The 23,810-nt window shown below is 49.7% G+C and overlaps 1 protein-coding gene across 1 annotated transcript in view; it reads left to right on the top strand.

Annotated features, from left to right (window-relative positions):
- The window catches only part of LOC144766812 (arylsulfatase A-like), a 72,339-nt gene that overhangs the window by 43,091 nt on the left and 5,438 nt on the right, over positions 1–23,810 (top strand). Inside the window, exons 6-7 of the mRNA XM_078650541.1 lie at positions 1,860–1,987; positions 3,792–3,894. Coding sequence (XP_078506667.1) covers positions 1,860–1,987; positions 3,792–3,894 — 231 coding nt within the window. The remainder of the gene's footprint in view (positions 1–1,859; positions 1,988–3,791; positions 3,895–23,810) is intronic.

Below are 23,810 nucleotides of genomic sequence, written 5' to 3'. Positions count from 1 at the left end.
TTTGCTCTTATTGGGTGGGTAGCCCCACTCTTGCCAGCACAGAATGGAGAATAAATATGGCAGAGCTTCAGGAGCTCCTGAGATCACTGCTTGGAACATCTGAAAAAAAGTACTGCCCTGCTGGACCCTTGAACTGCAACACAGAAGATTTAGCACTCAGAGGAACTGCACTTGCTGCACTCTCCAGTTCCCACAAAAGAAGGACTGTGTCTAATTCAAGGAAAAGAAGTGGACTCCTGAACAGCAACAGGTAGAAAAGTGCTGGAACGCGTCACTTTCAACAGCCAAAGAGAGGACTACTCCAGCTGACCATCTACAAAAATATTTTCCTGGACTGACCAGGAGCATCGTGGCTGAATGACTCCAGACCCCAGGAGGCAATCCAGAACTTCTGAACCCTTGGCTGGTGCTGCTGGGAACTTTTTGCAAAGTTTTGGTAAAAAACACAAGAAGAAGACTGGTTCAACATCAAGAGTCAAGCTGGTGTTGTTGACTCTAGAATTGGCCTGTCCATGCTGGATTGTCCTGCTAAAATCTCCAGAAATCCTCGCCATCGACACCAAGGACAAAGACTTCCTGGGGCTCACTGTGGCTTTGTGCTGCCGCAGGCTACCATCATTGAAGCCAACTCAGGATTCAAGGAACCCGAGGGCTCGTCGTTGAGAGAACAGCTCAAAAAAAGTGACTAAGTGCGAAGGTAAAATCATGAAAGGGACCTAATGCTCGACCTAGCTGACCAGTGGTCAATTGTAGTAGGCATAAAACTTTGACTTTGCTCCGGCCCAGCTCAACCAGATAGCCGCGAGTGGAGCTTTAAAATTTTCGATGCTATTGTGCACTATTTTGTATTTAATCGTTAAAAATTAATATCTCTGGTTCCTTACATTGGAGTTTTGTTGTTTTGGTGTCATGTTAAAAATACAACTATTCTCTATTTTTTTAAATTGATGTTGATTTTTTTTTATTGTGTTGTGTCTTTTACTTATGAACTGTTTTGGTGATATTAAATGCTTTACCTGTCTCCTAAGTTAAGCCTGACTGCTTGCTGCCAAGCTACTAAGGGTGGAGCAAGGATTAATTTATAGAGACCTTGCTGGACCTTATTATTGATTGTGGTATTTTTACTAGCTGTTGGTGAAACACCCCGCTTACTAATAATACGCCTTCCTATAATGGGCTCTCTTCAATGGAGATTCTGAAAATGGTGTTTGCAGAATGCCAGGGTATGACAAGGCAAACACTTTTTGCCTTCTGCCAAAGACCATCTCTTTTGCGCCGGAGAGTGAGTTTGGCAGCATTTTCCAGATCCATAAGTTAGGGAAGAGAATCCCAGATGTGTTAAGACAAAGGCTGTTAGAAACATGAAGGTCTAAAATCCTGACTCCTGAAAGCACATGAGATGGGTCAGGCAACAGAGAAATCCACAAAGGATTATGGCCTACAGAGGATTTAGATCCATAAAGGATAGATACCCCCTCTGGGACCCACAGTTAGATCATATGGGACCAATAACTGGTTGGGATCCCTCTGAGGTAAAAACCTACTGGGGTACAGTATTTGTTGGACTGATATCTAAACTCATCCTTGGTGCAAATCCACTATGTCCTACACATTACCTAAAAACAGTCTGTGTCCTGGAAACTAGGATGTTATGGACTTACATGGAGAAGGCTGATTAAATCATAGATGATTGTACAACCATATTAAAGCAGTTGCTGTTGGTCATTCATTTAATCAGCCTATTAAAAGAGTTTGAGTCTTAATGTTTCGTTTAAAAAGCAAATGTAAATGGTGACATATATTGAAAAGAACATGTCTTGTTCTCTCTTGTAAGTTGTAAACCTCTTTTATGCTGTCAGGGGTGACCCACGAGCTAGCCAGCACCTTAGACATCCTGCCGACCCTGGCGGCTTTGGCTGGCGTGCCTTTGCCGAGTGTGACTCTGGATGGCTATAGCATGATCGATCTTCTCTTCAGAGGTGGCAAGGTTAGTGCTCAGTCTACAATACTTGATCCTTCTGTGTGGTGGTGATTTGTAGTATGTGTCAGTGAACAGTGCGATTGCTCTCTTGAATCAATACACAGTAAGTTCAGCCAGCATTGATTAGTAGCGCAGGATGCTTGGTAGAATACCACGAGGACTAGAATTTGGCTTAAATGTAACAGCATCATTCATTACATGCTTATCCAGTCCCCTAAAGGGCATCAAAGTATCTCCTTGCCAGCCTCAAACCCCCTTGAGCAAATTTCTGTCCCAGGTCTTAATTAGGCCTGGGCGTAGTTCGTGGAGTTTTGCTATTCGGAACTTTGCGAAGTTACAAAAAACTCGACGATGTTCCGCGAGTGGTGGAGTGCAGTGCGAACTGCAGTTTGTGCTGGTATTCCTGCCGCTCGGGCAGAAATTCTTGCCGAGCGGCACCTTGCGCTCGAAGAACTTACCGTTTGCAATCATCGCAAGCTGGGAAAAAACTCCGCTGCACATCGAGAAGCAGAGTTTTATTCACTTCGCGACCTCCGTGGAGTGCAGAAAACTCCACAAACTCCGCGAACGGAGTGAAGTTCACTGCCCAGACCTAGTCTTAATCAGTCTTGAATGCACTCTGTTGAAACACCCCAAGAACTGAAGGGCATGGCCTTCTATGATCTCCCACTACCCAGTCATGCATTAGCCAAGGTGAGAATGGATGAAGGAATGGATGGCTTATAGATAGGTAACTGCGTTGTTCATAAGTGGATGGATATATGGATGAGAGATGACTTTTCAGGAGGGTGGAACTGTATATGGGTGGATAAGTGAATTAGGGCCTGACTAAGACTGTGGCAGACGGTTACTCAGTCAAAAACATGACAGATATCCCATCCGCCGTATTACAAGTGCATTATATTCAATGGCACTTGTACTACAGTGGGCAGGATATATGTGATTGAGTAACCCATCTGGTAAACTAAAAATATGGCCTTTAGTCTTTAAATGAGTTGGTGAGTAAGTTGGGTGAATGCATGAACAGGTGAGAAACTCAGCAGTGTCTGAAAGTGCGGATATACCTATGAGTGAATCAATGAGGGATGATTACAATACAGCTCTTGATGAGGTATATAAACTACTCCCAGACCAAGTGAAAGGCCTTGGGTGTGGGTCAGTGTCTGTTGCTCTGGCAGAATGTCTATTTGGGCTGCACCCACAAACTTGATTAACTTCAAAGAGTCATCAGCTGTCACAGGCAAATGTGAGTGGACACTGGGCCGGGCCTTTTTTTGGTCCCCCAGCCAGGCAGGTTCCAAACCCAGAGGGAGAGGAGCTTCCCCCAGGACTGGTTTGAGGTGACCAAAGAAATACTACAAGGCACAAAGTTTTAATCAGAAGCCTACTGTCGGCTCCATCGAAGATCAGGTGCCAACACCAAGCCGGCATAGTCCGGATTTCACCTCATTCATCTTTCCTTCACCACAGGTCACTCCCTGTCTCCTTATCTTACCCTTGCATCATTTTGTTCTTCCTGGGTTTGGAATACTAGGGATCAGGTCAGAAGAGATGGATGTAGTCACCTCTAAGATGACACTGTGGGACATAACACTGCCATACTCACTGCCAAAAGAATAGCCTTCTTTATTCATGAGGATTATGGGATGGACACGTATTGTGACATAAGCACAGTTTTCAACATAATCGTCTTGTCACCAGAAATACATGCAATGTGTATGTGTAATCATGCTTGCTGTGAATAATTATTGCAATCCTAAAAAAAGTACTCAAGAGTGATGTTTAAGTGTGGTCTCTTGCAACATTTTAGAGTAAGAGAAATACAATGTTCTACTATCCAGTTTCCCCAGATGAGATCCGCGGAGCGTACGCTGTCCGATATGGGAAATACAAGGCCCACTTTTTTACAAAGGGTATGTCTCTTGTTCTTTTATCTTTGTATACATTCATGCATGTGTTTTTATATATGTTTATTTTTAGAACAGCCTACACTAGGCATCAAAGCTCTGTAAAATAAAACCGATAAGGCTGCACATGCAGTTCAGCCTACAATGTGATGCCCAGATATTTAGGGGTCAGTATTTAGTGTGCTTCACTATTAGAATCCAATGCTACTCTCGGATCTGAGAGTTGTGAGCTCTATTGTAAACACATAGAGGCAAACCTAGGACACTCAGTATAAGGTAGAGCCTTTTAAGTCATACACATGCCCAGTAGCAGGAGAGGCAACTATTTACTAAGAGTATAGGAGTTATAGGTCTGACGCACAGGCAGTTTTAGGGCATTACATGATGACTAATGCCCAGTGCCCAGGTATGCCTTGGGGGACAACAAACTCCCTAAGATGTTGACTTTTGGAAAAGTATTAACAAAACAGAGGCACTGCTGAATGGCACCAGTAATTTCCTCCAAGTCTCCTGAGGGATTGTATGAGCTGCAGAAGCACAGCTGCTTCCTCAGGGCTGAAGCAGGGAGGATTGTTAATTAAGACTAAGCGTGTCTTAGAGGGAGATTGTATCTGTGTTAGACAAAGCTGATGGATAAAGGAATTGCATGTGAAAGTTACCCACTCTGCATACACAGCTTTCAGTAAACTAGAAGCAACTGAAGTGGAAATTATGATCATTCATAAATATCACACTAAGGAAGCAGCTATTGCCATGAATCATGATTCAGCTCTTTCACTGATCTATAAAATCACTTATGGGAATAAAAAGTAACCATTGATCATTTTCAAAAGTGCCTCCAATTTATTAGAGTTCACTTCAGATTATCACAACGTTTGGTCACATACAATACTGGGTCCAGTTTTTAAGAAGAGACCCATCAGGTGTTAGACACTGCTGCTGCCTTCTCCTTACAAACATTGGTATTGGTATTTATATTTATAGAGCACAATTATCACCTGCAGGTCTCTAAGCGCTGTAGAAAGAGAGAAATAAACGGCCACCCAGCACAGGGACAGAAATTAATCCGACCCCCACGCCTCTTGGCAAAGAACCGTTTTCAACTTCTTCCTGAATGGAAGACGAGCGAGCTCTTTACGCAAGATCTCTGGTAGTTTGTTCCATCAAGGGACAATGACAGTTGAAAAAGCTCTGCCTTCTCTGATAGCCAGCCTGAAACGCTAACACTTCAGCAGGCAAGCCTCTGAGGACCGAAGCGTCCGAATGGGAGTGTAGAGAGCTAGACGATCTTTTACATACTGTGGGGCTTGGCCGTGAATGGCCTTATGGGCAATGCAGAGGCCCTTAAACTTGGCTCTCTGCCTCACCGGGAGCCAGTGCAGGTGCTGCAAGAGAGGGGTGGCATGTGCTTTCCTGGGCAATATAAAAATCAGCCTGGCCGCATCGTTCATGGTAACCTGGAGCCGACTCAGTAATTTCTCCGGAAGGCGGATGTAAAGGGCGTTACCATAGTCCAGGCGAGAAATTATCATCGCTGACACGATCAGTCTCAGAGTGGAGAAACTCAAAAGGGGGGCCAGCTTGCAAAACTGTCTCATCAGGCCTGTGCAGGCTCCCACTACTGCAGACACCTGCTGGGACATAGACAGATCAACATCTATTTTAATTCCAAGGCTCTTCACGACCAAGGCTGGGACTGGGCTGACGCCCAGCTCCTGCAGCCAGAAAAGGTTACTCCACGGATTGAGCGCGGTGGCAATGGTCAAGACTTCAGTCTTATCCGGATTGATTTTCAGAAAGTTAGACGTCATCCAGTCGGTAATGAATTTGAGGATGTTTTGGGTCTTCACTTGGGCAGCAGATGAATTATCAATCTGAATGATAAGCTGTGTATCATCCACATAGTTGTAGATCTGGCAGTCCATGGCATTGAGAGCACCTATCAGTGGCTGCAGATAGGCATTAAAAAGAAGAGGGGACAAGGCTGATCCATGCGGGACACCACAAGAGAGACTACCCAAGGTCGATGTATGGGATGCCAACTGCACTCTCTGGGTCCTACCGCTAAGGAAAGATGTAAGCCATTTGAATGCCGTGCCCTGGACTCCAAGATCATATATCCGCGACAAAAGAAGCTTATCGTTGTCCGTATCAAATGCCGCGGATAAATCTAGTAGAAGCAAGGCACACGGCCTCTTCTTGTCCGCTTGAAGCCTCAGATCATCAAGCACTGCCAGCATCACTGTTTCAGTGCTATGATGGGCCCTGAAGCCTGCCTGATTGTACCTTAGGATGCTATTGATTTCAAAGAAATGCGAAAGAGATTTCAACACATGGAGCTCCAGCACCTTTGACAAAAAAGGCAGCTGGGAGTTCGGTCTAAAGTTTTTTTTAGATTTTTCGCATCTGCACCCGGCTTCTTCAAAAGCGGCCTAACCAGGGCTTCCTTGAAGTTCGTCAGGACCATGCCGAAAGTCAGGGATCGGTTCAGGAGCGACAACACCTCTTCCTCCAACCCGAGAGACACCATCTTAAAAATGGAGGGTGGACACAGATCTGCCGGGGAGTCAGACTTGGTCCTTTCCACTAGGTGAAACAAGGAATCTCCCGTCAGAGTCGGTGTTAGACCTGGCACCTTGGCGTGAGTTTCCCTCCCACTTTTTGCTGTTGTGCCTCAGATGTTTTTGCTGGTGTCCGCTACTCAGGGCACTGCGCCACGGCCAACCCGTGCCGCAGTGCAAGTGCTCCCTACTGTAAAGTGTACATGTGATTGATATACCTGATTGGTTCATTGGATTTACTGTCAGTCCCCAGTAAAGTGCACCAGGAGTGCCAGGGCTTGTGAATGCCAATACTGCTAGTGGGCCTGCAGCGCTGGTTGCGCCACCCACAGAAGCAGCCTTAAAATGTGTCTAGGGTCTGCCATTGCAGAACCTGCGTGCAGTCTGGTACTGTCATGCTGGCTGGGCAAGTGCACACACTTGCCAGCCCCTAAACCTTCCCTTAACTTCATATTAGTCACCCCTATGGTAGGCCTAAGGGCAGGGTGCATTGTAAGTGTAAGGTAGAACATGCCCTGATGTGTGTGGCATGTTCTAATAGTGAATTACTGCCAAATTCGTTTTTCACTATTGTAAGGCTACCAGTTCCCTTCTAGGCCAGATGGGCTGCTGGAATTATTACACTCTATAATCCCAGCAGGCTCAGGGAACATGGTAGAAATTAATGTTTAGTATGCCTGAACTCAGAATAATAAAATACTTCTTTTAGTAAAGTTTATTTTAATATCCTGTGTTTGCAAATGCTACTTTTAGAAAGTTAGCATTTGCTTGCCTAACCATTTCAGCCCGCCTCTGCTTGGATGTGGATCTGACTGTCTGGTGTGTGTGAGTGACAGGGCTGGGAGTTGACAGGTAGTGAATAGCCAGATGACACCTTAGTGGGTGGTGGGAGTTTCCCCTGAATGATGCATCAGGCTGTGCTCTGCCACCACAATGCTGGCTCCGCCCTCCTGGGGAGCGACTGATGACTCAGCCTGCACCTGGCCCAGGAAGGACCGAAGCTTGTCAACAGAGTGCTCAGGCTGCCCCTGTCTTCACAATGCCGGCTCCGCCCCCCTGGGGAGCGGCTGATGTGCCTGCCCTCACACTGAATGCAGAAGCAGAAGTACCCACCACAAGTGCTCAGGAGCTGAGAGCAGTTATGCAGAGGCCCCCCTGGCCAGTGAGAACAAAAGAAACTGTGTATAAAAGTAGGAGCCCTGCTCCTTGTAAATTAGAATCCTGTTTCACCACGAAGGACCTCTGCCCGACTAGAAGGAGAAGAGACGCTGGGAGAACTGGCCTGCTGCTTGCCTTGCTGAGAAAGGAGAGGAAAAGACTTGATAAGAAAAGACTTTGCTGCTTTGTGCTTAAACATTCTCCAAGGGCTTGACTGAGCTTGCCCCCTGACCTGAGCCACAGGACCATCTGGCTCAACCTGCCTCTGCTCGTCTGCCGGTAATTAACCGGGATATCTACTACTGCCGGAGCTGTGACTTTGGTGCCCCCCAGCCCCTCCCTGAGGCCGTGACCGACTGTGTCTCCTCGTCCCCGCCGAGGAAGAGCTCCGCTCCGTTGAGCCGCTCTTCCCCCGCTGAGGAGATCGCTGAGTTGACCGCCTGGAAGGCTCGCTGCTGTGGTGCCCCCCAGCCCTTTCCTCAGGCCGTGACCGACTGTGTCCTCTCGTCCCCGCCGAGGAAGAGCTCCGCTCCGTTGAGCCGCTCTTCCCCCGCTGAGGGGATCGCTGTGTCGACCGCCTAAGAAGGCCCGCTGCGGTGCCTCACCCTCCCGCCAGAAATCCCCACCGGACGCAAACAGACCCAGGGGACAGACCTCCGCTGGACGGATGCCTCGGGTGCCAGCCTCGCTCTGCTTGAGCCGCTGGGCACCTCGCCTTTGTCCCCGGAGGAAAGCCGCCACCGAGACCGTCAACGGGCTCGGGGCCCGCAACGTTTGTTTTTGCCCTTTTTGTTGTGCCAGCCGCCCTGCCTACGAGTGCCCCCGGCCTCCAGATCAGCTGTGGTGCGAGCCGCCCTTTCGCAGCTGACTCGCACCGCTCTCTGTCCCTGCTCGCGGCGCCGCTCCGCTCTGTGCGAGCGCTTCAGCCCCTCCCGCTGGAATCCGATCCAGGCGGGCAGGAGAAGTCCCCGGCTGCATCCCGCGCCCCGGCCGCAGTGACAGAAGCGGCCCCGGGTCCTTTGGCCCTTGCCTCCCATGGGCCGCCCCGAGGCCAACACTCACCCCTGCCTGAGCCCCCCAGACCCGTGGGGGCCGCCCGCATCAACAGCCCCGGCAGGGCCGAACGCGTCCCACGCGGGAAGCGTGAGCTTTGGGCGGTCGGGCCCCGATCTCGGCCCGGAACGGGCCAAGAGTATCCCGGAGCCCCTGGGCAGGCTGCAACAAGTTGGAAAGGAGCAGTGTGACCCCCAATATTCCCCAGGACTCAAGAGAACCCTCCTGGAAGGTACACTGCAGGGAAACATCCGTTTTAAAGACTAAAAGTACATTTTGAATTACAACGAAGAAAGCTTGCCTATTTACAACCTGTGGGAACCCCAAAAACGTTATTTGATCTTGTGATAAGTCTGACCTAAGAGATATATATATTTTACATAAAGAAGCGTATTTTTATATACTCACAGCCTGGTGTCCATTTGTGGGGGGATTGGTATATTTTACTGTGTGTGTGTCTACAAATGCTTAACTGACTAACGCCTGGAGAATCGCCTTGGCTGCTCACGCCACGCACCTAGAGGGTGAGCAAGGGTAATTCTGAAGGGTCATCCTTTGCCCTGACTTAGAGGAGAGGGTCCCTGCTTGTCACAAGTACTTACTTGCGCCAACCAGAGACCCCCAATTCTAACATTGGACGCAGCGGTGAGGATTTGCGAATTTGCATTTGTAGTTTACATACAGTGAATTACTGATCACCACATAGGGAGAGCAGATCTATAACGCAGCCACAGGTTTCCAGTTCCTTTTTTAATTTTGTTGAGACATCTGCCATTACTGAAGCCATGCCTGGCTCGCTCCCTGCTGGAAGAGCGCTCTCTACCTTCTCTGGAGCAGATGACATAGATTGGAGGGAGGGAGCCTTGAGGAGCTTAACCAATGACCAGCTGAAAGATCTCTGCACAAAATGCAGAATTGCCAAAAGTGGATTGAGCAACAAGACCCAACTCGTGACGGCGCTGAGAGCCTGGAGGGAGTCAAGAGATCCACAGACCCCGGTGGATATCATTCCACCAGATGGCGCTGCAGAGCCCCCCAGAGGCCTGTCACCAGAGGAGCTGGCAGACAGGGCAGCAGACAGGGCACATGCAATGGAGATGGCAAGATTAGCTGGGCAAATGGAAATGGAAAAACAAAAACTGGAAATGGACAAGCAAAGATTGGCCATGGAGGCACAGCAACGCCAGCTGGACCATGACCTGAGAATGAAGGAGTTGGATCAAAGAGGTTTGGGAACAGCTCCTTCTGGTGGCAGCACAACGCCGGTGCAGGTAGAGTCCAAAGTGTACATCCCCAAAGATGTAGTTAAGGAATTCTTTAGGGGGGATGACATAGGACAGTGGTTTAGGGCATATGAGGTAGCCATGTCCTCCCACCGGGTCCCTGAGAAGGATTGGGGAGCGGGGTTGTGGGGAAGATTCCTTAGTGAAGGGCGGGACACCCTGCTAGATTTGCCCACTGCAGAACAGATTTCCTATCCCCACATGAAAGAGGCCTTAATGACCAGGTATGGGCTTACCCCTGAATTATATAGACAGAGGTTCAGGGGGTGTGCAAAGCGTCCTGGGACTACGTATGTGGAGTATGTGAATTTTTTTTGCAGAGCCCTAGATGGTTGGGTGAAGGGTAACAAGGTGAATGATTTTCAAAGTCTCTTTGATTTAATTGCATGGGAGCACTTGTCTGATAACTGTTTTCCTGAGTTACGCCAGCACCTGATTGATAGCAAGCTGTCCAACCCGAGGAAGCTTGCTGAGGAGGCGGACCGCTGGCTCAGCACCAGGGTCCACAAGGGTCCAGTGGGAGACTCCGCCAAGGGTGGGCAGGGTCCCCAGCAGAAGAGTGGGGGGGACAGGGGTAAACAGAAAGGGTTCCCTAAAGGCCCCCAAAGTAATCCTCAAGGGAACCAGCAGAAGGGTTCTCAGCCTCCCCCACCCCCAAAGCAGAATGGGGCCCCGACAGGTAGACCTGTTCCAAAGGGGCCCTTCAATTGTTACAAATGTGGTGACCCGGGGCACATAGCCAGTGACCCCAAGTGTCGCCTGTTTGGAAAACCAGCACCCACGGGTGCTCCGCCCCGACAAGTGACCAGTGTTCACTTAGGAGAAGAAGTGATGGTCCCGGGGGGTGGAGATCCTGTTCAGATGACCCTAGTCTCACTAGGAGACAGTGAGATGGTCCCTACAAACTACCTGCCCTCTAACACTAAAAAATATGGGCAGGTGGTTACCATCAATGGTAAGAAAGCTGAGGCTCTTAGAGATACAGGAGCCAGTGTGACTGCAGTGAGGCAGCACCTGGTGTCTCAAGAGCAGGTTGTACCCCATGCCTACTGTAGGGTTGTCAACGCTGACAATTCAGAGAGTCAGTGTCCGATGGCTCAAGTTCCCTTCGAGTGGGGGGGGGTCTCTGGTACTCTGCAGGTCTGTGTGAGGAAAACCATGCCTGTTGACTGTTTGCTAGGGAATGACTTGGAGGACTCCCCTTGGGAAAAGGTGGAGAAAACGACTCACCTGAAGATGGTGGGTCTGCCTGACTGGGCGTGCGTGACCACCCGGTCAATGGCAGCCAGTAGGGGTGATCAAGAAGTCCTGGGACCTGAAGGAGAGGCCCAGGAACCGGCCTTAGAGAGAAGGCGCAGGGGGCGCGGGAAACCGGCCCCTGCTGTTCCCACGGTCCAGGAGGAAGCAGACCTTGAGGGGGATGCCCTGGAGCCTACAGGGGAACAGATTGCTGAACTGGGGGACCTGCCTGAGCTGACCCATTGGCAGCAAGAAGGAGGCCCCTCCAGGGAGGAATTCTGCAGGGAGCAGAAAGAATGCCCTTCTCTCGTGGGTATGCGGCAGCAGGCTGCAGACCAGGCCAATGGTGTTCAGGCCAAAACACATTATGTGTACTGGGAGAATGACCTCCTGTATTCAGAGCCTAAGACTGCTGAACCTGGGTCAGCCCGTGTGCTGGTGGTACCCCAGAAGTTCAGAGCCTTCCTACTGGGACTGGCTCATGATGTGCCGTTAGCAGGACATTTGGGGATGGACAAGACCTATGACAGGCTTGTCACCCACTTTTACTGGCCCCAAATGCACAAGAGCTCAGATGCTCATTGTAGGACCTGTCCAACTTGCCAGGCAAGTGGGAAGAGTGGAGGGAAGAACAAGGCTCCACTCCAACCATTCCCTGTGGTCAGTACTCCATTCCAACGAGTGGGTATTGACATTGTTGGGCCTCTGGACCCCAAGACAGCCATGGGCAACAGGTTCATCCTGGTCTTGGTGGATCATGCCACCCGGTACCCTGAAGCCATCCCTCTGAGGACAGTGACGGCCCCCGTGGTGGGGCGTGCACTAATGGGAATTTTCTCCAGAGTGGGGTTCCCTCTAGAGGTGGTGAGCGACAGAGGGACCAACTTCATATCCAAGTATATGAAGTCCCTTTGGCAAGAGTGTGGTGTGACCTACAAGTTCACCACACCTTACCATCCACAAGGAAATGGGTTGGTTGAAAGATTCAACCGAACCCTGAAGGGCATGATCATGGGCCTGGAAGGTCCAATGAGGCGTAAGTGGGACGTCCTCTTACCATGCCTGCTCTTTGCATACCGCGAGGTGCCACAGAAGTCTCTAGGGTTCAGCCCCTTTGAGCTGCTGTATGGTCACCCCGTGAGAGGACCACTGAGTTTGGTAAAGGAAGGCTGGGAGCAATCTCCCAGGAAACCTCCCCAGAATGTATATAGCTACATGCTGGCCTTCAGAAACCAAACCAGGCGCTTCAGACAACTTGCTGAGGCAAATCTGGAAGCTAGCCAGGAGGAGATGAAGCGGTGGTACGACCAGAATGCCACTCTGGTAGAGCTTCAGCCTGGACAAGAGGTGTATGTCTTGGCCCCAGTGGAACCCTGTGCACTTCAGGATAAGTGGACGGGCCCATTTGAGGTTGTGGAGCGCAAGAGCTCAGTGACATACTTGGTGGACATGAAGACGCCCAGGAATCCTTTAAGGGTCTTACATGTCAACCGCCTCAAGCCCCACTTGAAAAGGTCCGAAGTGGGCATGCTGTTGGCCACTGATGATGGAATGGAAGAGGAGTCTGAGCCTCTTCCTGACCTCTTAGTGGCCTGTGAGAAAGATGGGTCAGTGGATGGAGTTAACCTCTCACCCACCCTGACCCCTGAGCAACAGGAAGACTGCCGCCAGTTGCTGGGGCAGTTTCCAGACCTGTTCTCCCTGGTTCCTAGTGTCACAGATTGGTGCGTCCATGATGTGGACACAGGAGACAGCTTACCTGTGAAGCATAAGGCTTACAGGGTAACTGACAGGGTCCGGGCCTGCATCAAGGAGGAGGTCTCCAAGATGCTTGCTCTTAGGGTGGTTGAGTCTTCCAGCAGTCCTTGGTCCAGCCCCGTGGTCTTGGTCCCAAAGGCTGCTGCGCCGGGAGCCACACCTGAACTCCGGTTCTGTGTGGACTACAGAGGACTCAATTCAGTCACCAAGACTGACGCGCACCCTATCCCCAGAGCTGACGAGCTCATTGATCGGCTAGGGGCTGCCCGGTTCCTCAGCACGTTTGATTTAACGTCTGGGTACTGGCAGATCGCCTTGACCGATGGGGCAAAGGAGAGGTCCGCATTCTCCACACCAGATGGGCATTTCCAGTTCCGGGTTATGCCATTTGGGATGAAGAATGCCCCTGCCACCTTTCAGAGGTTGGTCAACCAGGTGTTGGTTGGGCTGGATGAGTTCAGTGCCGCCTACCTGGATGACATCGCAGTGTTCAGTGGCACCTGGCCAGAACACCTGCAGCACCTCTGGGAAGTGTTGATGGCGCTGCGCAAGGCAGGCCTCACAATCAAGGCGAGCAAGTGCCAGATTGGGCAGGGTTCCGTGGTGTACTTGGGACACCAAGTGGGGAGTGGCAAGGTGGCACCCTTGCAACCCAAAATTGAGACCATCCTGGCTTGGGAACCCCCCAAGACCCAGACTGCAGTGAGAGCCTTCCTGGGGCTCACTGGGTAATACAGGAGGTTTGTCAAGGGCTATGGCACTATTGTGACCCCCTTGACAGAGCTGACTTCTAAGAAGCAGCCCAGGAATGTGATTTGGACTGACACCTGTCAGAAGGCTTTTGACACCCTGAAGACTGCCATGTGCACGGCGCCCGTGCTCCTGGCTCCTGATTTCTCCAAAGAATTCATAGTGCAAACAGATGCTTCAGAGCATGGTGTAGGGGCTGTTCTCTCACAGATGACTGAGGAGGGCTGGGACCAACCTGTAGCCTTCATCAGTAGGAGGTTACTTCCACGGGAAAGTAGGTGGAGTGCAATAGAGCGTGAAGCATTTGCTGTGGTCTGGGCACTGAAGAAGCTAAGACCCTACTTGTTTGGGTCTCACTTCCGGGTTCAGACAGACCACAGGCCCCTCAGATGGTTGATGCAAATGAGGGGTGAGAACCCAAAACTGTTGAGGTGGTCCATCTCCCTACAGGGTATGGACTTTACGGTGGAACACCGCCCTGGCACAGATCACGCCAACGCTGACGGTCTGTCCAGGTTTTTCCGCCTTAGTGATGTGGAACTCCCTGGGGAAGGGTAGTTCCCCCCACATTTCAGCTGGAGGGGACACGTGTTAGACCTGGCACCTTGGCGTGAGTTTCCCTCCCACTTTTTGCTGTTGTGCCTCAGATGTTTTTGCTGGTGTCCGCTACTCAGGGCACTGCGCCACGGCCAACCCGTGCCGCAGTGCAAGTGCTCCCTACTGTAAAGTGTACATGTGATTGATATACCTGATTGGTTCATTGGATTTACTGTCAGTCCCCAGTAAAGTGCACCAGGAGTGCCAGGGCTTGTGAATGCCAATACTGCTAGTGGGCCTGCAGCGCTGGTTGCGCCACCCACAGAAGCAGCCTTAAAATGTGTCTAGGGTCTGCCATTGCAGAACCTGCGTGCAGTCTGGTACTGTCATGCTGGCTGGGCAAGTGCACACACTTGCCAGCCCCTAAACCTTCCCTTAACTTCATATTAGTCACCCCTATGGTAGGCCTAAGGGCAGGGTGCATTGTAAGTGTAAGGTAGAACATGCCCTGATGTGTGTGGCATGTTCTAATAGTGAATTACTGCCAAATTCGTTTTTCACTATTGTAAGGCTACCAGTTCCCTTCTAGGCCAGATGGGCTGCTGGAATTATTACACTCTATAATCCCAGCAGGCTCAGGGAACATGGTAGAAATTAATGTTTAGTATGCCTGAACTCAGAATAATAAAATACTTCTTTTAGTAAAGTTTATTTTAATATCCTGTGTTTGCAAATGCTACTTTTAGAAAGTTAGCATTTGCTTGCCTAACCATTTCAGCCCGCCTCTGCTTGGATGTGGATCTGACTGTCTGGTGTGTGTGAGTGACAGGGCTGGGAGTTGACAGGTAGTGAATAGCCAGATGACACCTTAGTGGGTGGTGGGAGTTTCCCCTGAATGATGCATCAGGCTGTGCTCTGCCACCACAATGCTGGCTCCGCCCTCCTGGGGAGCGACTGATGACTCAGCCTGCACCTGGCCCAGGAAGGACCGAAGCTTGTCAACAGAGTGCTCAGGCTGCCCCTGTCTTCACAATGCCGGCTCCGCCCCCCTGGGGAGCGGCTGATGTGCCTGCCCTCACACTGAATGCAGAAGCAGAAGTACCCACCACAAGTGCTCAGGAGCTGAGAGCAGTTATGCAGAGGCCCCCCTGGCCAGTGAGAACAAAAGAAACTGTGTATAAAAGTAGGAGCCCTGCTCCTTGTAAATTAGAATCCTGTTTCACCACGAAGGACCTCTGCCCGACTAGAAGGAGAAGAGACGCTGGGAGAACTGGCCTGCTGCTTGCCTTGCTGAGAAAGGAGAGGAAAAGACTTGATAAGAAAAGACTTTGCTGCTTTGTGCTTAAACATTCTCCAAGGGCTTGACTGAGCTTGCCCCCTGACCTGAGCCACAGGACCATCTGGCTCAACCTGCCTCTGCTCGTCTGCCGGTAATTAACCGGGATATCTACTACTGCCGGAGCTGTGACTTTGGTGCCCCCCAGCCCCTCCCTGAGGCCGTGACCGACTGTGTCTCCTCGTCCCCGCCGAGGAAGAGCTCCGCTCCGTTGAGCCGCTCTTCCCCCGCTGAGGAGATCGCTGAGTTGACCGCCTGGAAGGCTCGCTGCTGTGGTGCCCCCCAGCCCTTTCCTCAGGCCGTGACCGACTGTGTCCTCTCGTCCCCGCCGAGGAAGAGCTCCGCTCCGTTGAGCCGCTCTTCCCCCGCTGAGGGGATCGCTGTGTCGACCGCCTAAGAAGGCCCGCTGCGGTGCCTCACCCTCCCGCCAGAAATCCCCACCGGACGCAAACAGACCCAGGGGACAGACCTCCGCTGGACGGACGCCTCGGGTGCCAGCCTCGCTCTGCTTGAGCCGCTGGGCACCTCGCCTTTGTCCCCGGAGGAAAGCCGCCACCGAGACCGTCAACGGGCTCGGGGCCCGCAACGTTTGTTTTTGCCCTTTTTGTTGTGCCAGCCGCCCTGCCTACGAGTGCCCCCGGCCTCCAGATCAGCTGTGGTGCGAGCCGCCCTTTCGCAGCTGACTCGCACCGCTCTCTGTCCCTGCTCGCGGCGCCGCTCCGCTCTGTGCGAGCGCTTCAGCCCCTCCCGCTGGAATCCGATCCAGGCGGGCAGGAGAAGTCCCCGGCTGCATCCCGCGCCCCGGCCGCAGTGACAGAAGCGGCCCCGGGTCCTTTGGCCCTTGCCTCCCGTGGGCCGCCCCGAGGCCAACACTCACCCCTGCCTGAGCCCCCCAGACCCGTGGGGGCCGCCCGCGTCAACAGCCCCGGCAGGGCCGAACGCGTCCCACGCGGGAAGCGTGAGCTTTGGGCGGTCGGGCCCCGATCTCGGCCCGGAACGGGCCAAGAGTATCCCGGAGCCCCTGGGCAGGCTGCAACAAGTTGGAAAGGAGCAGTGTGACCCCCAATATTCCCCAGGACTCAAGAGAACCCTCCTGGAAGGTACACTGCAGGGAAACATCCGTTTTAAAGACTAAAAGTACATTTTGAATTACAACGAAGAAAGCTTGCCTATTTACAACCTGTGGGCACCCCAAAAACGTTATTTGATCTTGTGATAAGTCTGACCTAAGAGATATATATATTTTACATAAAGAAGCGTATTTTTATATACTCACAGCCTGGTGTCCATTTGTGGGGGGATTGGTATATTTTACTGTGTGTGTGTCTACAAATGCTTAACTGACTAACGCCTGGAGAATCGCCTTGGCTGCTCACGCCACGCACCTAGAGGGTGAGCAAGGGTAATTCTGAAGGGTCATCCTTTGCCCTGACTTAGAGGAGAGGGTCCCTGCTTGTCACAAGTACTTACTTGCGCCAACCAGAGACCCCCAATTCTAACAGTCGGAAAGACTGTGAGCGGCGGTACAGACAAGGGTACCAAAGGGATAGGCGACAAAGAACAGGGTACAATGGGGGTGGTGGCAATTACCCCTAGTAGGTCCTTGATTTTGTCAAGAAAGAAGGACTGCAACTGGTTGCAGTCCTCTAGACTATGCACTGGCCTCACCGTCTCTGTTTGCCTCAATTCGGAAAGTACCCGAAAGGTTTCTTTTTGGATATCCTGGGCCGAGGCAATCCAAGTTTAAAACAATTCCGCTTTCCTAGCAAGGATAGCTTTTTTATAGACCCCCAGCCCTAATAGGTACACCCTGTGGGCATCTGGATCATAGAATTTCCACCATGCTCTTTCCTGCTGGCGCAGCCGTTGCTTCCGGGCTCTTAGCTGGTCGTTGAACCAGGGGGCTCCCTTGCCCTTGTCTCTAATTAGAACTCTCTGCATGGGTGCCACTCTATCTAGGGCCTGCTTCAGCCTAGTTGTCAGGACGATACTAGCGGCATCCGGATTACCCTCAATAAAATATGAGTCCGCTGTATTCTTTAAAGTATTGACCAGCTCCGCCTCTTGGATATTCTTCCAGTTTCGTGCTTCCTTCCATTCAGGGGCAGCGTTGGAACCCTGCCTCATCGGAGGCAGCTGGACACTAATCAAGTAATGGTCTGAGCAGACACAGGGACTAACGTCTATTGGTTGGACAAAGGGATGTGAAGTCCAAACCAGGTCCAACGTGTGTCCCTTCACATGTGTGGGGACTTGTACCACCTGCTTAATATCAAGTGAGGTGAGGGCTTCATTTAGTTGAGCAGCCTGACTATCCAAGGGGAGCTGATCCCAATGGAAGTTAAAGTCTCCCAAAATCAGTAGGCATTGGTAGCGGGTGCGCAAGTCACAAACCAGTTCAATAAAGGTCTCCACAAACTTATAAGAAGTGTGCGGGGGGTCGATATATAATCAGTATGGCTAAACAGGAGACTGGCGAACAAAACTTCGCCCCCAGCACCACCGCCCCTTCGATGATTTCGGCGCAAATTATTTTGGCCCTTAGCTCCTTCTTATATAGCATTGCCACTCCGCCCCTCTTGTGCTACCCGGTCTATTATGATATGCGGCCGCATAGTTTGGCGGCAGGGAGGCAACAATATCCGGGGTAGAGGACTACTCAAGCCAAGTTTCCGAGATGCCGAGAAGATCCACGGTGTTATCCTGTAGAAAAGAGAATACCTCCAGGTTATGTTTTTGAAGGGAGCGGGTGTTAATAGAGGCTACCCTAATTCCTCGTGCTGCAGAATTTCCAGGAACCTGGCCGCGAGGTACTTTCGTCCTAACTGCAGTATTTCCCCACTGGGATTTTAACAGCTTGTGAGACCCAAGGGTGTCAATAGTGACGCCTGTAAGAGGCACCGAGATATGGGCCAAACTCTGCAGGACGTCCGGGCTATACTGAAGCCGGGGGACTTGGGTCCTGGCCCCCGGCCCCGGTCGGGCGCAGACAGGCTTGCCTTTGGCACGGCTTCGGAGCGCCATCGGCGACCCCGCTGCGCGTCCTTATCGGCCTCATCTTAAATCCCCTAACTTGGAACAAAGACTAGAGGGCTAACCACGCTATCCCCAAAGCTGGCTGCCTGTGGGTGGCGGTGACGCCAGCGTGTCCCTCCGATCTCCCCCAGTGCCTAACTCGGAACAGTGCCGTGCAGATAGGGGTGCAGGTTAATTTTAAAACAGCAAAAGCTGACGGTGCACGTAGTACAGTACCAAAACTGTAGAGTAGCACCTAAATGAACAATATTCTCTGATGCTTTGAAAAAGCAGTTTTACATGCTTAACAACATATAACTAATTCACTAAAATGAATTTTTACAATGAGGACATTAGGTAATGAGAGAGCTGATCATTTTGGGGTCGCCCCTAACATAGGGAGAGCACCAAGCAGATGCCTTGAACTCAAAGAGCATAAACAAAAAGCACATTTTGTTGAACTTCAGTGGTGATCCCATCATTTTAGGACCACCCCAAGCACAGTTATTGGCAAAAAACAATCCCAACCAAAGGCCCTGCAAAGCATTATGGGACAAGATTAGCAGTGGCAGTGAATATTATAGTATCCAATATCAAAATAATTCTACAAAGAGCTGCAGTTCCACTGGTCGTCCCTAGATGTCCCTCACGAGTCAAATGCAAAACCATTGAAACCCTTTCATCAAGCATTTGCATTTGACTCGTGAGGAACATCTAGGGACGACCAGTGGAACTGCAGCTCTTTGTAGAATTCTTTTGATATTGTGTACTATATAATATTCACTGCCCACTTCTAATTTCATCCCATAATGCTTTGCAGGGCCTTTGGTTGGGAATGTTTTTTTTTGCCAATAACTGTGTTTGGGTTTGTCCTAACAGGATGGGACCACAACTAAATCGTTCAATAAGATGTGCTTTTTTGTTTTCAAGGCATCTGTTTGGTACTCTCCCTAGGTTAGGGAGGATCCCAAAATCATCACATCTCCCACTGCTTGCCAATTTTTCAGTTTCACTATTGTGAAAGTACTATATGCATGTTAGCATATAAAGATAGGAAAGCTTATTTTATCATATTTGGTTATGTACAGGATGCTTTTTGCAATTATTTTGCAATCTTAGCACGGTACAGACAAGTACACAGTGTCTTTAGCTACGCGCACTACGCAAAGTTTATAAAGTATACTACGTGAAGCTTCGTGTAGTGCTGCTACACAAACTACGCCCAGGCTTACTCCTGGCTTCCGCCTCAGGAGCTGATCACCAACTCCTCAACCTTCAACATTGCAAACATTCTACATATATATCATGATGTTTTGTGCCTTTGGCCACCTTGAGATTACTAGCATGCTTGAGGGCATGTCAACATTATGTCTACGCTGACAAACCATATTGTAGGTGGAGAGCAATGTCTTCACTTAAGAGTCTAGAGCCATTCAGGTAGGAAGTACGTTCTTTGTTTAACCCTAGCCCCTTAGGCCGTAGCCTGATAGCTCCTGTTAGGGACCCATTCCATCTACAACTTTAGATAAGTCCCAGACTTCACCCAGTACAGAGACCCCAACATGCTGTGCATCATCACAATCCCTCAGCGTCCACACTAAGCATTCCCTGCATCATCTCACTCCCTCAGTATCCACACTCATCATTCCCTGCATCATCACACTCCCTCAGTATCTACACTCAGCATTTCATGCATCACACTCCCTCAGTATTCACACTCAGCATTCCATGCATCACCACACTTCCTCAGTATATACACTCAGCATTCCATGCATCATCATACCCCATGAGTAGCCACTCTAAACATTCCATGCATTATCACACTCCCTCGGGATCTACACTGAGTATTCCAGCCATTATCACACTTCCTCAGAATCGACACTCAGCATTCCATGCATCGTCACACTTCCTCAATATCTACACTCAGCATTCCGTGCATCATCACACTCCCTCAGTATCCACAGTCAGCATTCCATGCACCATCACACTCCCTCAGTACCTATACTCAACATTCCATGCATCATCACACTGCCTCAGTATCCACACTCAGCAATCCATGCATCATCACACTTCCTCAGTACCTGCACTCAGCATTTCATGCATCTTCACACTCCCTCAGTACCTACACTCAACAGTCCATGCATCATCACACTGCCTCATTATCCACACTCAACATTCCATGCATCGTCACACTTCCTCAGTAACTACACTCATCATTCCATGCATCGTCACACTTCCTCAGTATCTACACTAATCATTCCATGCATCATCATACTCCATGAGTATCCACTCTAAACATTCCGGGCATTATCACACTTACTCAGAATCTACTCTCAGCATTCCAGGCATTATCACACTTCCTCAGAATCTACACTCAACATTCCGGGCATTATCACACTTCCTCAGAATTTACACTCAGCATTCCAGGCATCATCATACTCCATGAGTATCCACTCTAAACATTCCAGGCATTATCACACTTCCTCAGAATCTACATTCAACATTCCGGGCATTATCACACTTCCTCAAAATCTACACTCAGTATTCCAGGCATCATCATACTCCATGAGTATCGAATCTAAACATTCCAGGCATTATCACACTTCCTCAGAATCTACACTCAGCATTCCAGGCATCATCACACTCCCTCAAAATCTACACTCAGCATTCCAGGCATCATCATACTCCATGAGTATCCACTCTAAACATTCCAGGCATTATCACACTTACTCAGAATCGACACTCAGTATTCCAGGCATTATCACACTTCCTCAGAATCTACACTCAACATTCCGGGCATTATCACACTTCCTCAGAATTTACACTCAGCATTCCAGGCATCATCATACTCCATGAGTATCCACTCTAAACATTCCAGGCATTATCACACTTCCTCAGAATCTACATTCAACATTCCGGGCATTATCACACTTCCTCAAAATCTACACTCAGCATTCCAGGCATCATCATACTCCATGAGTATCGAATCTAAACATTCCAGGCATTATCACACTTCCTCAGAATCTACAATCAGCATTCCAGGCATCATCACACTCCCTCAGTATCTACAATCAGCATTCCAGGCATCATCACACTCCCTCAGAATCTACACTCAATATTCCAGGCATCATCACACTCCCTCAGTATCTACACTCAGCATTCCAGGCATCATCACACTCCCTCAGAATCTACACTCAGCATTCCGGGCAATTTCCCACTTCCTCAGAATCTACACTCAATATTCAATGCATCAAAACACTTCCTTGGTAGCCACACTCAGCATTCAATGCATCATCCAAACTCATTATTCCATGCACATCATACTTCTTCAGCATCTGCATTCTGCACTCAACATTCCATGCAGCACACTCCCTTAGTATCCACACTCAACATTCCATGCATCATCACACTCCCTCAAGATATATATTTTCAGCATTCCATGCATCATCACACTCCCTCAGGGCCCGATTCACAAAGGTCCTTCACACTTCACAAGGGGAGAGGGGTTGGCCTAACGGCTAAGGCGCTCGACCTCGGACCTGGGGATCTGGGTTCGAGTCTTGGTAACAACGCCAAAAACCTCCTGTGATTCTGGGCAAATCACTTAATCTCCCCGTGCCTAAAATGAAAGTGTGTCCTCATGTAACGTAACTGGTGCTATGTAAAGCGCTCTGATACATGATTCGGTTCGGGTCTAGTTTGCGCTATATAAAACTCTGCAAAACAAAAAAACTGGCCAGTGGTTTAAGAATATTAACCATTAATGATAGTTCCTAATTAGTACTTTGATTATGCGTCAAAGGGGCTAGATAGGGTTTTGCTATCCGAATGGAAATGTCTCCATCGTATTGTACTTAACTTCATCTTGAATTTGATACGATTTCCTTTCATTTTTGGTGGCAAATACGTAACCTAGATTGAGTCTCAAACCCCTAAATGCTACAGGAGGATGAAGGGTCTGCGGTTGCTTTTTGCCCCATGTGCATTATAAGGCTGCATGTCTATAGTAAATTGTGGAGAGATGCAGCCGGATTGAGTGACATTGATCATAAAAATCTTTATTCGGTTGCAACAACTGTCACACCTCGCTCCCTGCATTCTCGTGCCCACCACCAGAGGGCTGAATTGTGGGGCTCTCCAGTGTGCCCATAAGCTTCCAGACCCTCCCCTTCATGCATATACTGACTTCCAGTCATTTGAATTATACATGCGCATTGCCATCCATTCCCAATCCTTGCCGCGTTTTGTGAAAGCCAGCCTGCTCATGTTTGACATTCTGTTACCTAGAATTCTCTGCTCACTGCTTCATTTCCACACCTGCAGGACAAGGATAGGTGGAGTAATTCAGCTTTCCTGTGGCTGGCTGCTGCTAGCCTACTCACACCTGATGCATGTGATTACTGTGAGCTCTTTAAGCCCCAGCTCCCTTCAGTCCAGTGTTGGTCATTGTAGCTGTGTACCGGTGAGACTGAGCCTCGTTTCAGTGTTTCCTGAGGTTTTGATATCCTTGTTTCCAGTGTTTACTTGTTCCTGAGCTGCAGAAGTTCCCCTTGTTAGCACTGTCTGCAGTGCTACCTTGACTCCTGAGCTTTTGCTCAATTCTTTTTCCTACCTCAGCACTGCCTTCTATGCTGCTTTGTTTTGTTGATTCCTTAACCTGCACTATTGTAGTAAACCCTTGTAGCTTCCCCATCTGTACATCCAGTTCCTGCTTTTCTTCCCATTTCCTTGGTTCCAGTTCCTAGTTTACTGTCTTTCTTTTCCTGCTGTCTTGCTTCTATTACCTTCTATGTTTGTTAGTTGCTTTCTGTCAAGTTTGTCCTGTGATGTCCTTCGTTTACTGTTAAGCACTCCTCCTTGCTAGCTCCTTGTCTATTGTGCTTGTGTTTAGCTCTACTGCCTTGCATGTTCCTGTTTCATCACCAGGATCCCTGGGTACAGCTGACAACCTAGGTGGTGTTTCCTGTCTACTGTGACTATTGTCTTTGAGTTATATTTCTAACATCACCATAGGTGTAAGCTCCACTGACCCTGCCTCTGCATGCATGTCCTATAAGTGGGTATTTGCCGTCAGTATCTGTAACAGCAATTGTAGTTGATGAACTTACTGATCATCAGTTTCACCTTGTGGATCTCCTGAGTGCTTTCCCCACATTCCCTTTACTGTTAATGTTGTTTCATATATGTGTCTTGCACACTCATCCTGGGTGTAGTTATTCTGAGTGCTAAATC

Source organism: Lissotriton helveticus, chromosome 1_1, assembly GCF_964261635.1.
Source record: "Lissotriton helveticus chromosome 1_1, aLisHel1.1, whole genome shotgun sequence".
In the NCBI taxonomy this organism is placed as follows: Eukaryota; Metazoa; Chordata; class Amphibia; order Caudata; family Salamandridae; genus Lissotriton; species Lissotriton helveticus.
Note: the sequence above shows the minus strand (reverse complement) of the source record. Positions and strands in the feature narration are given on the sequence as shown.